The sequence below is a fragment of the Melanerpes formicivorus genome, unplaced genomic scaffold (assembly GCF_026170545.1).
Source record: "Melanerpes formicivorus ecotype bairdi unplaced genomic scaffold, bMelFor1.0.p_v2 SCAF_5, whole genome shotgun sequence".
Taxonomy (NCBI): Eukaryota; Metazoa; Chordata; class Aves; order Piciformes; family Picidae; genus Melanerpes; species Melanerpes formicivorus.
This window is the reverse complement of record NW_027142357.1, coordinates 32,045,498-32,058,592: the sequence shown is the minus strand read 5'-3', so window position 1 is coordinate 32,058,592 and position 13,095 is coordinate 32,045,498. Positions and strand designations below refer to the sequence as shown.

The 13,095-nt window shown below is 45.3% G+C and overlaps 1 protein-coding gene across 2 annotated transcripts in view; it reads left to right on the top strand.

Moving 5' to 3' along the window:
* Positions 1-13,095, top strand: part of SLC12A8 (solute carrier family 12 member 8) — a 62,968-nt gene that overhangs the window by 32,718 nt on the left and 17,155 nt on the right. For both annotated transcript variants that reach the window (XM_068139036.1, XM_068139035.1), the window contains 3 exons: positions 1,432-1,545; positions 9,410-9,497; positions 10,939-11,026. In XM_068139036.1, coding sequence (XP_067995137.1) covers positions 1,432-1,545; positions 9,410-9,497; positions 10,939-11,026 — 290 coding nt within the window. The remainder of the gene's footprint in view (positions 1-1,431; positions 1,546-9,409; positions 9,498-10,938; positions 11,027-13,095) is intronic.

The following is a 13,095-nucleotide window of genomic DNA, read 5'->3' as shown; positions in this document are numbered from 1 at the left end:
TTTGAGGCATGGGACAGCTTTGATGGAGTCTCTTTTTAATTTCTGGCCATCACCCTGTGCAGCCATAAACAACATCCTGCCTGCTAATGAGAAAATTCAAGTCTTGTGGAAATAGATTGTAGTGGCAGAAGGGAAAAAGGAAACTCCTTTACCTAGCTCCCACCCCCAGCTAGCACGAGCAGTTGCATTATGGACAGGGAGGAGAAGTTTTCACAGGTGAAGACACTCCATTAAAAAGCAGTGTTGCCTGTTGAAAATGAAATGGTCTAATTCACAGACATATTATTAATTCCTTAGTCTGCTTTCATGACTTATCTTTCCTACCTACAAGCATTTAAAACCTTTTCTAATTAATGCCCTGCCAGCATGTCAGCTGTTGGGCTCAACTATTCCTAACAAATCCAAGTTTGTGGAAGAATTTGACCTGTCCTTTCAGTGTGAAGTGAGGGAACAGTGCCTTCCATTACATACCCAATAAACCAGTTGCATGATGTTGATATCCTGCCCATTGCCTTCCCCTCCCTCCTATCTTCTGTAAAAATTTTTGTTTGGAAAGCAAAACTTATAACCTTGGAAAGACTTGGCAGAAGCTGGTGTGAGGAACAGAGCACAGTCCACGGTCTCAGCATTTGCTCCTTCTTGCCCTGTGAAAAGCATCTGCAGAAGATTTAGGAGAGGGGTGGCTGGCTCTGATGCACAGCCTCATGTTTAGTCCTGGTTTGGAGGTGATGATGGAGCAATAGGAGACCAATGGCTTCAGGAGGGTAAGTGAGCAGCATTAGAACACTTTATTCTTTCTTCACTGGGAAAGCCATCTTGTAGGGGAGAGCCCACCTTGCAGTAAATAGCTTTATTTGCTTTAGGCTCAGTGTCAACCAGTGTGTAAACTGAGTCTGGTGGTAGCAGCATCACAGCATGGGCACACCTTGGGTTTTTCTCTGCAGGCAAAACCACAGAACTAGGATGCAGTGTGAGGGCTTGCTAAGGGATGCAGTTGTCTTGTGGCAGTATAATTTTGCTCTATTTGGAAAAAATATTAAAATGGTGTGGATACATAAATATAAATATTAGCTGATCTCTGCAGCTCCTTTTCCTCCATGGATAGGCTTTACAGGAAGATGTCCTGCTTGCTCACAGATGGGACTTGATACGATCTGTGTTCTTGCTTGGCAAGAGCTGCCCAGCCTGGTGGTGCTGACTGCCATGTCTGCACCTTTCTGTGGCATTTGCACCCTTGTAACCATAGTGACCTCTTTTCTGCCTTCTCCCCCCACCAAACAAGCTGACACTCATGCTTTCAAACTATTTCTGGAAATATTCACTGCTACAGTAGGTGTTTGGAGGATAGGTGGTTGCCAAGAGCAAGCTGGAGGGTCTCCTGCAGTCTCTGTGGTTTCTGAGGTTCTCCACTTGCCCTCCATGTCTTCACAGAGAACGGCTTTGTTGGCTACTCTGAAGAGCTCATGTTCAACAACACACTGCCAGACTACAGCCAGGGGGAGTCCTTCTTCACTGTTTTTGGAGTGTTTTTCCCAGCTGCCACAGGTACAGTCAAGTTTTATCCTCCTCATTTTTCCCTTCACAGTCATGTCTCAGAGAAGAGAAGCAGCGAGGGGAATTCCTCACTGAGAGGGCAAGAGTGACCATACTCAACCATAGCAGACTCATGGTTGATTCAAAACATTCAGGATTTCCTCCAGCACCTCAGATTCTGCACACACCTGTACTGTTCATTTGAACATCCTCTTTATTTTGTCTTTTTGTGGTCAGAAACTGCTGGACAGCTCTGTGGGTTGACATGGTGGTGTAAATCATTCTCTGCCCAGGACAAGGTTCAGGCACTGATTGATTGTTCTCACTGCTGCATACTTAAAAGTACTGATCATGATTTGTCTTATTAGTTAAGTCTTATAACTTGATTGCAGTGGGTGGATGGGAAGAACACAGGAGAGCTTTCCCTCTCTCCTTACTGCAGGTGAGTGGCTGAATTGGGCTGGTGCCATTGCTCATGATGCTGGACCACCACTCCCTGCACAGAGTCACAGACACATCTTTGCGTGTCAGCAGAGATCACATTTAGGAGCTTGATTGGATGCTTTCATGTTAATTCACTTAAGCTACCAGGAAGAACCATGTCCCCTTTCCAAAGCTGGCAATCTCCAGTGGGAATGAAACATCTATCAATTGGAGTTTGAATATCTTTTGTTGATGCTGATTTTTTTTTTAAGCTATAAAAAGTACCGATTATAAGCAGTTTCCATAGCGATGAATCCTTGGATTACAGAATGAATTTTCAGAGGATTAACTCTAAGCAACTTGCTGGAAGTTGTTCACAGAACTGCAGCAGTAAAAAAAGAAACAAATGAAAAGATTTTGTGAAACAGATGGCACTGGAGGAAGTCACTGTGTCAGGTGCACCTCGTGCAGGACTTTTACCTGGCCCAAGCAAGTCCCTAGCCAAAAAATGAGACCTTCCTAATGACCCCTCTCTCTGATGCAGAAAACCACTTTTTTTTCCCCCAGCTCCCTGATTATAGCAGAAGGAATAGCTATGACAAAGCTGTGTGGAAAATTACCGTGATTAGCCATATTAAGTGGTTCTTCATCACTGCTAATACTTGGCTGCTAGGAAGAAGGACAAAATAATTTATATAAAGCCCTGGCAGTCTGTTGCTTTGTTAGTTAGCAGCTTTAATACCAGTAATAATTGTTAAACATTCTCTGAAGATATAGTTTAGGCTGATGTATAATTACTTTGGTTGCTGCACAGATTTTTCATGTGCTCTGTTTTAATTGCTTGGTTATTTACAGGATTTAAATTATTCCTCTGGAGAAGCAGTTCCAGTGGTACCATATAACATCAGTATGGCATCTGTTATTGCTGTTTGGAGCACTGTGGAGTTCAGGAGCCTCATAAAACATAGGGTTGTGTTTGGTGCTCTGCGTGGAAGAGTGTCTGATCTGATTAAGAAATATTTAGGATGTGAGTCAAGGCTTCTTCACTGCAGATCAGAAATGGGCAGTCCAGCGCAACTTCAGAAGTGCTGGGAGTAGAGCTCACATCTCCCTAGGGCTGGGGCAATGAATGAAGGTGGTTCCTCCACATCCCTCTTGAGCCATGCTAGCTTAGCTTGCCTTCTCCTCTATCAATGGGATGTGAAACCAGGGCTGCAGAGGGGACCTTGGGTTTCTCAGGGTCCCACGTGCCAGAACAGAGCTGCTTCCCCACTGCATTGCGGGCACTGCCTGGATGCAGCCTGAGCCTGCCAGCAGGACAGGCGGTCCACAAGATTGGAGATGACATTTCAAGGATGGGTTTGGCAGTGACACTAATAGCAGGCTGGAGAGATGTGTGAGCATTGCCAGTGCCTCTGATGCAGGGCAAGGCAGCGTGATGCAGGTTGCAAGCAAGTGACAATGTCTATCTCCAGCACTTCCACCTGAAAAGTAGCGGCAGGGACACATGAACGTCGCTTGCAGGCTGTCACACCGAGCCTGTACTCCTGCTCTTGCGCAGCACTATGCCCAGGTGATACCCACCTCTGCTGGCACCCTGGCAGTGACCAAGCCGAGGCACCAAGAGCAAAATCCTTTGTGTTAAGATGCAACAGAAATTCAGGGAGAGTTTCAGTGAAACAATATATTGTTTCATTTTGAGGGGTTGCTTCCAGCCGGTACAAAACATTTCTTTGACCCAAAGCAATGTTCTATTTTCAATTTAATTATTAAATATTAGGTTTACTCTTCTTAATTTTTAGCATATGTTAGTTTACATTCTAAGATGCTGTTTTGATAACAGAGTTGTTTTGTTGGGTTTTTTTTCAGTGTTTAGGAAATTGTGAAGCAAGATGTTTGGGCCTTTCTGAGATTAAATGTTCCTCTTTGAAGTGAAACTATTTTGATCTCTTCAGGATAAGCTCTTTCTTCTCCCTCTGAAATAGTTATCTGAATTCAACTGGTTTAAGTCTAGTCTCTGAGATGTGTTGAAAAGTGATTTTAAGTTGCCCATTTCCACCAGGAACATCAGTGAAATCATAGAATGCACTGGGTTGGTCTGGACCTTTAAAGGTCAACTAGTCCAACCCTCCTGCAGTATGGAAGCCTCAGAAATACAGCCACAAAATCAAACAGGGACAGACACTTAAGGAAAAAGGAGCAGGACCTGTGGGAAGCCTCTTGCCAGGGCTGAATGGGCAGGAGGAGCAGCTAGACGTGTGCTTTAGCTGGAGCAGGTGGGATGGTTGTCCCAGCCTTCCATAGACTGGTAGCAAGATACTGCCTCCCACAAGGTTCCTCTTTGGATCATTTTGCTCCAGGTTGGAATGTTTTCTCTGTATTTTACTGGTATCACTCCAGCAAGTGCCATTATCCTGGTTTTATGGTTGAGCAGTGGCAAGCAGAGGCTGCTCTGTTTGATTCCTGTGTAATAGCTGTTTAAACCATTTCAGCTGGATGTGCATTGCAGCTGGCCTTATTCCCCCACATGTGTCATTTAACAGCAGAGAAGTAGCTGGGTGATCCAAAATGTACACCTAGATCTGGCCTAAACCAGAATGCATGGGCAGGTAAGACTCAGATTTGTCAGCTTCAGTCAAAAAGGCTACCATAGAATAGAATAGAACAGGATAGAATAGAATAGAATAGAATAGAATAGAATAGAATAGAATAGAATAGAATAGAATAGAATAGAATAGAATAGAATAGAATAGACCAGACCAGACCAGACCAGACCAAACCAAGTTGGAATAGACCTTTGAGATCATCGAGTCCAACCTGTCATCCAACACTATCTAATCACCTAAACCATGGCACCAAGTGTCCCATCCAGTCTCTTCTTAAACACCTCCAGTGATGGTGACTCCACCACCTCCCTGGGCAGCACATTCCAATGGCAAATCACTCTTTCTGTGGAGAACTTCCTCCTAACATCCAGCCTAAACCTCCCCTGGTGCAGCTTGAGACTGTGTGCTCTTGTTCTGGTGCTGGTTGCCTGGGAGAAGACACCAACCCCCACCTGGCTACAACCACCCCTCAGGTAGTTGTAGACAGCAATAAGGTCTGCCCTGAGCCTCCTCTTCTCCAGGCTAAGCAACCCCAGCTCCCTCAGCCTCTCCTCAAAGGGCTTGTGCTCCAAACCCCTCACCAGCTTGGTTGCATACTTGCTACAGAAGATGTGAACATGCCCTTGCAGTGAGTCTGTGCATGATCCAGATGTTTTCCTGTGTATTTGCAACTGCTTTCTCAGTGCACAGGCTTTACTGCTGTGCTGCAATGGACAAACATCCCCTTTGCTCGGGGAAGGAATCTTGGGAGCTGCCTGGCCGCGTTCAGCTCCTAGCATCGGCCACACAACCATCAACACATCTTTAAAATGAAGATAAACGTAGTTTCTGTTGTGCAAAGAGTGTTTTTCTTTTCTTCTACTAAATCCCTGGGATGTTTTCTGTCTAATGAAAGAAGTGTGTTGTCATGTGATACAAGAAAGGAAGCCGATGTTTGAAGCGGTGGTAGTGGAAAATATCATCATACCGAAACCAGTTCTGAAGTAAACCATATTTGACACTTGCAGAATGACAGCAAACAGATTTAGAAGTTTTGGGCTAAGTTATCAGATGATGTAAACTGGCACAACTCCATGGAAGTCGATGGAGAGGTGCCAGCTTACATCAGTGGAGAATTTGGCCCTTTAAAAAAAAAAAAATTAGCTGCAATTCCTATCTAAGATTTTCCATTCTTCATCTCTTGGGTGAAGGAAAAACCCAACCTTTTATATTTCCTAGTAAATTCACTGGCAGATGTGATGGGTGTTCGCAGGCAAGTCGTATCTACAGTTACAAACCAGAGCTGGTGGAGTTAGAAGCCAGAGCTGGTGGAGCTGATGGTTGTGTCTAGTATGCAATGTAGGTGGTCCCCTCATGCACGTATCTACTGCCTGGACGATGCCCAGGACAGGATTATGCTGGGAATAGCAGCAATGTACAGACTGTCTCAGCCATAATTTCCTGGCTGAGCTGACCGTGTTTTCATGCTGCCTTGTCCAGAAGCTTTGTCATTATCTGCTGCTCTCTGAGATAATAGCCAGTGTGGAAAATCCAGCCTGCTATCTCGTTGAAACAGAGAGGTGGATAATATTCTCCATGGACAATCTGCAGATATGATTGCTTAAAGTTCAGAAGGGATTGGCCATGTCCCTAGGGACAGGTCTGTGTCTGGAGGAGACAATGTCCTAACATCTCTAGGTTGGTGAATTTTACATGGAAGTGTAGAGTTGTTTTTAATGTTGAGTGGCTAGAGTCTCTAGAAAGGCTGTTTTGTGACTACTTGCAGGTCAGGGTAGTTCTCTGGCAGGGGTGGCCAAGGCTATGGGTGGTGATTGTTTAGGGCATTTATTTATTTATATAGTTATTTAGTTATTTATTTAAAATAATCAGGTTTTCCTTTCATTGAAAATTGGGGTGGTTAGTCTGCTAATCACAAAGTGCCTTCTCAGTACTGCTCTTTGGCTGCAGCCATCCTGTCTGGAAAATTACTTTTGGGTAGTGGTGGAGAAATGACTTTGCCTTTGTCCATAATTTCTGCTGCCAGATTGTCCAGACTTTAGTACTAGTCAGATCAGAGGCATAGTTGCAGTATGGAGGAGATGGCTTTGGCCTCAGTGACTGAGAATATCTGTGTTGGTTCCCTCTGTGGTAGCCTTGACCTTTGTCAGTTGAAGCTATGAGATACTGAAGAGCTCCAGGGGGTCCTGACAGAAGTTAATGGTACACCTGGGCTTGGGTTTCACTTCTAGTCCCTGCCAGGCAGGAGGTCAATCATTGATCTTGGGATCCCACTTATGTGGGCTCTATCAGGTCATCGGTCATCTCCTGGCTGCTCCTGAATATGAGTGGGTCTGTGGGAGGGAGGCAATGAGGTGACCTAGGCTGTGCAGTCATTTTTGTGCTGATGACTCACAGGTCTTCAACTTTATTTCATACTCAGTCCAGAAAACACCATTTTGGTGTTTCCCTAGTGCTTTGCTGAGGCAGGCATTTGGATGAGGAAGAGGTGAGTCAAGCTCAAGCTGGAAGATCTAGAGGTGGTGCCAGATGTTTGGGAAACTTGGCCAAGAGGCACATGAGATTAACAGCTGTCCTTTTGACTATAGTTTGCTCCCCTTGGAAACAAAATTCAGAGTACTCTCAGCATTCTACTGTGCCCCAGAACTGCAAAGTAGCCTGTCACCAAAGAGTGCTTCTCACAGATGTCATTTAGTATGATGTTTGTGACCATTTGCATGGACTTCTGCCTTCCCAACTTTTCTCTTCTTCAGTTAAGCCTATTGTGTAGTTGCTTAAAAGGAGCAGTGTTTGAGTGGTGCTTGGAAGCTTTATCTGGGGAAAAGTGCACCAGCTGAGGGACTTCTAGTGATGTTGCTCAGAAGTACAGCCACAGAACACTCTTCCAAGAGAAAATTAAGAACTCCTTTTGATTTGCAACGTTTTTGGTATGGTGTCAAGGACTCAAATCTGGAAGCCAGCTCTTCTGAGAGCTGAGGAATGCCAGGAGCCCCTGGGGACTGGAGAGTGGCTGTTGGGCCTCTGGCTGCATGGTGGAAAGGAGTACAGAAAAAGATGTCTGCTGAGTGGAGTGATCAAAGGGGAAAAAAAAGAAAGATGATAAAGGAAAAAAATATTAATAATAAATAAATAAAGCCCTGAACATTTAGCTGATGTGTTTGGCAACATGTGAATACCTTGTGCTCATTAATGCGCTATCCTCTCACCAGCACAGGGACGAGATGAAGTGTTACAATTCCCATCAAAAAGATGGGAAGATGGAGCTTTGAAGATGCACAGCAAAGTCTGAGACAGAGCAGGGAGCTGAGCCCTTGTTTCTTGATTAGCAGCCCAACCTTTGCTCCCTGTTGGTAGTCCACTTGTACCTATGCAAGATCTGCAGGGAAGGCATCCATCTGTCTGAGCTGGATTTATCCCCTTTACCCTGGGATTTGTCCCACAGCTCCTGTCTATCCTCCATGTTGAGAGAACACCCGGACAGGCTGGAGTCAATGCAATGAGTTGTCACTGATACAGAGTTTACCTGCTCATATTTGCAGCCTCAGAGAGTGGCTTCATTATTCTTGTAGCCCCTGAAAATGAGGAATCACTGCTGGACTTGGCAGCTGAGGGGCAGACCGATGTGCGGTTGGTTCCCTGCTGCCAGGGCTGGCAGATGCTGCAAGTGCCATGGTGTTGGCATCCTCCTTCCCATTGTTGTTCTGTGGTGATCTCACCCTGGCTCCTAGGGACCAATCCATGAGCACTGCTGACTGGCAGCTGGACCATGCATCCTGATGAAGACGTTAGTCTGACATCCAAGGAGTGATGAGCAGAAGTTAGTGTCTTAAAGAGGCTCTTCTGTCCTGCCTTCATATTGTCCAAATTTTCATCAGGATTCTGAATCACTGGTTTTTATTTAGTGGGTTTTATTCATAGCAGATATCTGAAGTCTTCTAGGAAAAGTTTTGGGATAGTATGACAAGAGTTGTGTTTTCTTGCTGTGTCTGGTATGACTTCTCCTTCAGCTATGGGCAAAGCCTCTTAACCAATCTGTACCTTGTGTTCCTCGTCTCAACATGGAGACTGTAATCCTTTGCTCCATCCTGTTTCCCTTTCTCACATCTTCAAACGGTGATTTTTTTTAGGCTGTGGCCTGTCCCTGTACTGTGGCCTAAAATAACACCTCAGTACTTTATTCTTAGTCCTACCACGTGTTTTCTCCGTGACGCTGGGACAATCACTTGCCCTCTCAGCACTTCAGCTTTCCTATCTGCAGAGCAGAGATAATGCCTACTTGCAGAGCAGGTCCCTTGGCTGGAAGGTGCCACCTACGTGCTGTGCACTGTTAGTCCCCCTGCTAAATGTGCATGTGACTTGTCATTAAACACAACAGGACAGGCTGTTTTGCAATGGCAGTTGTCCCCCATGAATGCGAGGACCTGTAATGGATCTGGTCTGGGGGGGTAGTACCACCTGCCGAATGTGCTGCTGCGATGAAGGGTTGCATTTTTCTCTTCAACAATTGGGCTGCATTGTCTTCTGTGAGGTTTGCAGGAAGATAAGATGGGGTTTGTTCAGATTTCTCCTTTTAATTTTTTTTCCTTTCCCTCCCAGCACTGTTCAAACTGGACAAAAGGTTCTTTGTAGACGTGTTAGTGGTGGCTTGCTTCTCCTAAGGACACAAACAGTTTCTTACCAATTGATGGGTGCCAGTGTTTGCATAGGTGGCAGTGCAATGAAGTGATCTAGTAACTGGGCTGAAGCAATCAGTTAGCTGATTGATTAAATTCTATTACATATTGCAGTGTGCATTATATATGCTATAAGTTGGTTTAACTCTAAACTGTGTTTATGTCTACAAAATGCAGGTGTGATGGCTGGGTTCAATATGAGTGGAGATCTCCAGAAGCCTGCTACCAACATCCCCCTGGGGTCTCTGGCTGCTATTGGCACCTCGTAAGTCATAGACTGGGGAAAATTTACTCTTTGGAGACTTCCCTGGGTGTGACCAATCCATTTCATGTCCCCATCAACCTTTTATTACTCAGCCATCTGGAAAATTAAAGTCTGGCTCTCATTCAAATTATCATCTATTACCACCACCTACTCTGGGTGGGTTAGAGAAGGGGTTCGTTAATGCAGATGTGATCAGTCCTTCCTCAGCAGGGTGGGATGTGTGTTGGTGCTAGAGCAGTTGTGTGGCTCCAGCACAGCTGTCCCAGAGGAGGATGCAAAGTTCTCAGCAGCTTAGGGTGCATGATCTTATCACTTACTGCTGTTGATTTCAAAATGCTCTCTTTTTCTATCTAAATAGAAAATACATAAGAGAGTAGAAAATGTGTGTGTATATATATATAAATATGTATAAAAAGGTCATTATTTGAAACATGGGGCTAAGACAGATGAGATAACCTAACCACCTACAAGGCCAGGGGAATGCAGGAGGCCTGCATCCCTAAGCAGTGTTCTCTCTCACAAGATGCTGCTTCTCAGGAGTAAAATAGTGTTACACTAAAAAAAACAACCCAACAGACAACTCCTCAGGAGGTTCTCCTGCCTGCTTTCATTGCCACCTGAATTGCTTTTGAAAATATTGCTTTTAATTGCAAGGTTCAGAGCAAAAAGAAGTATCCTCAGGGGGATTCCTGCTGAAATTGGTGCTTATTTTAAAATGTGAGGAGGTTCCACATGACACAATGTCACAGGTGGATGAACTGTGGTCATTCACATCTGTCTGGGCTTTGCAGGCAGACTAGCTTACCCCTCCACCTGAAAAATGGAAATGCCAGACATACCAAAGGAGGATTGTAGCTGAGGTTGTAGAGCCAGGTTGGCTGCAGTGTTTAATGTTACTGCCAGATGAGCAGACCTGTGAACCTGCAGAATCATAGAATGGTTTAGATTGGAAGGGACCTCTAAAGGTCATGTAGCCAGACTCTGCAGTAAGCAGGGACATCTTAAACTACATTAGGTTGCTCAGAGACTCATCCAGACTGACCTTGAATGTTTCCAGGGGTGAGACATCCACCACCTCTCCAAGCAACCTGGTCCAGTGCCTCATCACCCTCACTGTAAACAATTTCTTCCTGAATCTACTCTCCAAGTTTAAAATCTGCCACAGACCCTGCTAAAACGTCTGTCCCCAGGACTAGGTTATTCCTAGTTGCATAGAACAGCAGCACAGGTAGCTTTATTTCAGGGGCACCATATCGTCATGCTGCAGCAGTCCCTGGTACATATAGAGGACACTGAGGTGAGCCCTGCAGGAGCAGCCCATGCAGAATGATTGAAGGCCCAACTTGCAGATACTTGACCTGCTTCTGGCTCTGCTAATGGGCAGTATTCTCAATGGTCTTCTCTTGCTGGAAAAAAAATAGTTGGTTTTTATTGTTTGCAGGTGGTTTCTGTACATGGTCTTTGTTTTTTTGCTGGGAGCCATTTGTACCCGTCAGTCACTCCGCTACGACTTCATGATAGCCGAGAAGGTAACTTGCTGGAATAACCCAGCCTGGCTTTATATAATGGTGCTGTTGGGTTGCCATCTGCTTCACTGAATGCTTGAGTTTTTCAGAAGCCTAAGGAATTTGGGAACCCATCCCTCGTTAAAATTCAGGGGGATTTCCCCACTGCAAATCCCAGCGTGCAATTGATTTGAGTAGCTTTGCATTCACCAGCATATCCAGTAATGCTGAGCCTTGGCATAATCACCCAGCAATAGCTTTAAGAGCTAAAATATGCTAATGTGGTCTAATGATAAACGCTGTGTTTTATTCAATGTATCCTTTCTCATTGGTGAAAGCTTAGACCAAATTGAAATCTCTAAAGAACCCCACTGCTTATCTTTACTAAGTCAAGTGAAGCTTACATTTCCATATCTAGCAGGCTGTAATTGCAGGGCAAGCAATAGGATTATTGAACTTGAGATATTCCACATGGGTGTGATATACATGAGGGAGGGTTGCAGTGGTGCAGGCAGTGAACCTTACCACTGCAGGCCTTTAAAAAGAGCAAAAGATTTTGGTGTGTGGCGCCATCTTATTTTAAATGGGATGTGGAAGGGCTAATTTTCTGTCATTCAGCATTATCCAAAACCATGGGTTCACCATATTTGACACTATTTCTTGTGGTTCATTTCAACTGGAGGTGTTTGCCATTTGTTTGATTTACAACAGGGTTTTAGTCTAAAATATCAATTGAAGCCCTGGCTTTGGCTCCTTTCTAAGCAATTGTAGCTCTATACTTCCTCTAGTTAATAAAGTAAACTCCACATTATTGATGGGGCTCCTGCCACTTTCTGTTAAAGTGGGAAAAGGACCTGTCTTGTTCAACATCTTTGTCAGTGACATGGACAGTGGCATTGAGTGCACCCTCAGCAAGTTTGCTGATGACACCAAGCTGTGTGGTGCAGCAGACACGCTGGAGGGAAGTGAGGCCATCCAGAGGGACCTTGACAGGCTGGAGAGGTGGGCACAAGCCAACCTCATGAGGTTCAATAAGAGCAAGTGCAGGGTCCTGCATCTGGGTCGAGGCAATCCCAGGCACAAATACAGGCTGGGCAGGGACTGGCTGGAAAGCAGCCCTGAGGAGAGAGACTTGGGGATGCTGGTGGAAGAGAAGCTCAACATGAGCTCTCAGTGTGCACTTGCAGCCCGCAAAGCCTATCAGATCCTGGGCTGCATCAGAAGTGTGGCCAGCAGGTCAAGGGAGGTGATCCTCCCCCTCTACTCAGCTCTGGTGAGACCCCACCTGGAGTACTGTGTCCAGTTCTGGAGCCCCTATTACAAGAGGGATGTGGAGGTGCTGGAAGGTGTCCAGAGAAGGGCCACAAGGATGGTCAGAGGGCTGGAGCACCTCTCCTATGAGGACAGACTGAAGGAGTTGGGGCTGTTCAGTCTGCAGAAGAGAAGGCTCTGAGGTGACCTAATTGTGGCCTTCCAGTATCTGAAGGGGGCCTACAGGAAGGCTGGGGAAGGACTTCTCAGGATCTCAGGTAGTGATAGGACTAGGGGGAATGGAATTAAGCTGGAGGTGGGGAGATTCAGGCTGGATGTGAGGAGGAAGTTCTTCCCCATGAGAGTGGTGAAGCCCTGGAATGGGTTGTCCAGGGAGGTGGTCGAGGCCCCGTCCCTGGAGGTGTTTAAGACCAGGCTGGATGAGGCTCTGGGCAGCCTGATCTAGTGTGGGGTGTCCCTGCCCATGGCAGGGGGATTGGAACTAGATGATCTTTGTGGTCCCTTCCAACCCTGACTGATACTATGACAATTCAGAGGGAAAAGGAATAAGTCTCCTTTCTTTAAGGCAGCATCTTTGTGTGTCAGTGTCTTAGTGGGCAAAAAGTACAAGAACCTAAAGAATCGACTTCAAATGAAGCAGCCAAAGAGAAGGAGATCATTAGAGCTGTATTATACCTTCAGAAACCTTGCAGGGAGAGTGGTGAAATGAAAAATCTCCCATTAAAGAATGTGAAGATGATAGATGATTAATAATTTTGCATATGAACAAACAAGCCCTCCCCAAAAGCAAATTGGCTTTTCTTTTCCCTAGTATGGAATAA